Here is a 3,014-nt window from a genome sequence, read left to right on the forward strand (position 1 = left end):
AACAATATCCCAACGAAATTAACTTTGAAACAGAAATTAAATTTCTACCGATGTCTGGCACAAATAAACAATCTTCTAAAACTATAGTCCTATTAAATGATAATTCCAAATAAAAAATTCCTATGAAAATTGCAGCAACTGTTGCACTTGTTCCCAACTTTATTAGCATCTCCCCTTCATTAAGCCTTCTAGTCTCCTTAAACCCCTGCAACATATTGCAAATATGTGAAGTTGCACCAGAGTCTACACACCAAGCATTAGGAGGACCAATCAATAAATTGGTTTTAATAACAAATAGATTTAACATACCTTCTGAACGTTTGTCCTTTTTTAGTGTTGCCAAATAATAACGGTAGTTTCTCTTTCAATGGCTAGGCTATCCGCAATGGAAACAATTTCCTTTGCTTTTTGTCTTATCTATGCCCTTTTTAAAAACACCTAGTGTTTTTCCAAAGAACTGGGAGCCCATAGGTTTCTTATTAAAATTATTCTTGCCCTTAGGCTTGAATTTTCTAGGACCTTCCTTCTTATCCATCATCGCAGTGGGTTGGTTTTTTTAATAAGATCCTCTGTTGCTTGCAACATAATGAGCAGCTCTAATGGTGCAACAATCATCTTATTCATATTGTAATTCAAAATAAACTGATTATAAGAATATGGTAAAAATGAAAGTATCACATCAATTTTAGTTTCACCATCAATATCTGCACCCAAAGTTTCTAGTATGTTAATGAAAGATATCATTGTTAGAACATGTTCCCGTACTAGAGTACCTTCCACCATTTTGGTGGACATCAAACCTCTCATGGTTATTTGGCATGCACTTCTGCTCTGTTCTCCAAACATTTCTTTCAAGTTAACCATCATGTCTTTTGTTGTAGGAACACCCTCATGCTGCTTTTGCAACACATTGGTCATTGAGGCCAATATGTAGCAATTTGCAACATCATCCGCCTCATGCCACTTCGTAGCAGCCTCACGTTGTTCATCAGTGGCATCTGCCTCAGGAAACACAGGTGGATCAATGGTTAGGACGTGGTTAAGTTTTTCAGCAGTGAGGATAATTGTTAAATTTCTCTTCCATTCCACATAGTTTGATCCAATCAAACGATTATCATCAAGAATTTTTGACAAAGGATTAAAGTTGGTCATTTTGAACTGCATTTGTTAAAAATTAAAAATAAAAATAAAAACATATGTTAGAAGAATATAAGTATTGCGTTGTATATAAATCCATAGGATGCGGGATTTTGAATCTACTATGGTAATGCGCACTAGAATTATTATTCAAACAATCATAAACAACTTATAACCCCACAAATATAACACTTATACTTAAAACATTCATAGTGAGCATTGGGAAACCAATTCAATATGTACAAAAATTTCTTTTGAAATAAATGAACATACCTAGGGCCGGCCCTGGGCATGGGCCAACCAAGCCATGGCCTAGGGCCCCTCAAAATAAACACAAAAAAGGGGCCCCCTTCTATTATGGTTTAATGTAATATATTAGGTATGTTTTAAATTCAAAAAAAAAAATTAGAGAAGGCCCAAACTAACTTAAAATAAATTGGCCCATTAAAAAATTGAAAGGCCCATTCAAAAAAATTAACATTGTTATCAATTGAAAATAGATCCAAAAAAAGGGTCCCCTCCTATTATAGTTTATTGTAATATATTAGGTATGTTTTAAATCCAAAAAAAAATTAAGTAAGGCTCAAACTAATTTAAAATAAATTGACTCATTAAAAAATTGAAAGGCCCATTTAAAATAATTAGCATTGTTATCCATTAAAAATAATTTTGCAAAAAAAAAAAAAAAAACTAGATTATGCAAGTATGATTGATTTATTTGCTTCTAAAAATGCAAGAAGGGCGAGAATCAAGTGACACTTATTAGTTATTGTAATGTAATACTAAGTATTTTTTTTTTTTTTTGTGATTTTGAAACAAATCTTTTGTCTTTTACCTTCATTTTCAATGAAAAATAAAATATGAAAGGCCCCAAAAATTTATTAGTTGATTATCGGCTTTGGGCCCTGAAAATCTTAGTGTCGGGCCTGAACATACTTTGAATGGGTAGGTAGCTACTACCCATTATAATATCATCTCATGTTATCATTTTTCTTTTAAATTTCTTTATGACTCCCAATTTTCTTTGGCCTCCAAATCAACTAATATGACACCTTTTGGTTATCATATAGTATTTGTTGAAGTGTAAACCATTATTTAGATACATAGTATGAACATGTAAGATTATGCCTTCATTTTAACCGACACTCCCACCATTCACACTTATATTTTTCAATAAATAAATAAAACAAATTAATTAATTAAAACCCAATCAACCCTTTTGGTATCAATTAAATCTTAATTAATCAAAATTTTTATTTACCAACAAGGAAAGGGGGTAGGCATTATTTTCTTAAATAATGCTATTTAACACTTAGTCATTAAAATGAGATACTAGTAACATTTATAATTAATTTATCCTCATAAATTAGCAACCTAATTCACATATACAATTTATACAATAACAAGAAAACCAAACAAATATATATATATATATACACATATATGTAATCATGGATATGGTTACATGCCATCAATAAATAAAAAATAAAAATAAACTATTTGGAAGCTTGCGGAAAACTGATCGATTCCCCCCCTTTTCTTTTCTTTTTTATAATCATGACAGTGGATTTTGGTGAACCAATCCTCTAGTTGAAGTATTGGGTCATGTGCCATCAATCAATAAAGAGAATAAAATAAAATAAAATAATAATTTTCTGCCGATCAATCAAACAATCAAACAAAAACTGGGTGCACCTGCGCCGATTAAACAGTAACTTTTATTTTATGTTATTTTATTGCGCCTGTTCTCTTCACTATTTCGGTCCTTCTTTTTATTATTATTAATACAAGAAAAATATAGATTATATATTCACAAGCTATATAATCAATTATTATGCCAAATAACATTGAATATCCAAATATGAAAAACAAAATAT

General features: G+C 30.7%; 1 protein-coding gene across 1 annotated transcript; it reads right to left on the minus strand.

The window, feature by feature from the left end:
• Positions 1-534: 534 nt before the first annotated feature.
• Positions 535-1,152, minus strand: LOC114291184 (uncharacterized). Its single transcript, XM_028235239.2, has one exon. It carries the CDS (start codon positions 1,150-1,152, stop codon positions 535-537), a length of 618 nt encoding a protein of 205 aa, XP_028091040.1.
• Positions 1,153-3,014: the final 1,862 nt, after the last annotated feature.

Source organism: Camellia sinensis, chromosome 8 (genome assembly GCF_055761805.1).
Source record: "Camellia sinensis isolate YWXY chromosome 8, ASM5576180v1, whole genome shotgun sequence".
NCBI classification, from domain to species: Eukaryota; Viridiplantae; Streptophyta; class Magnoliopsida; order Ericales; family Theaceae; genus Camellia; species Camellia sinensis.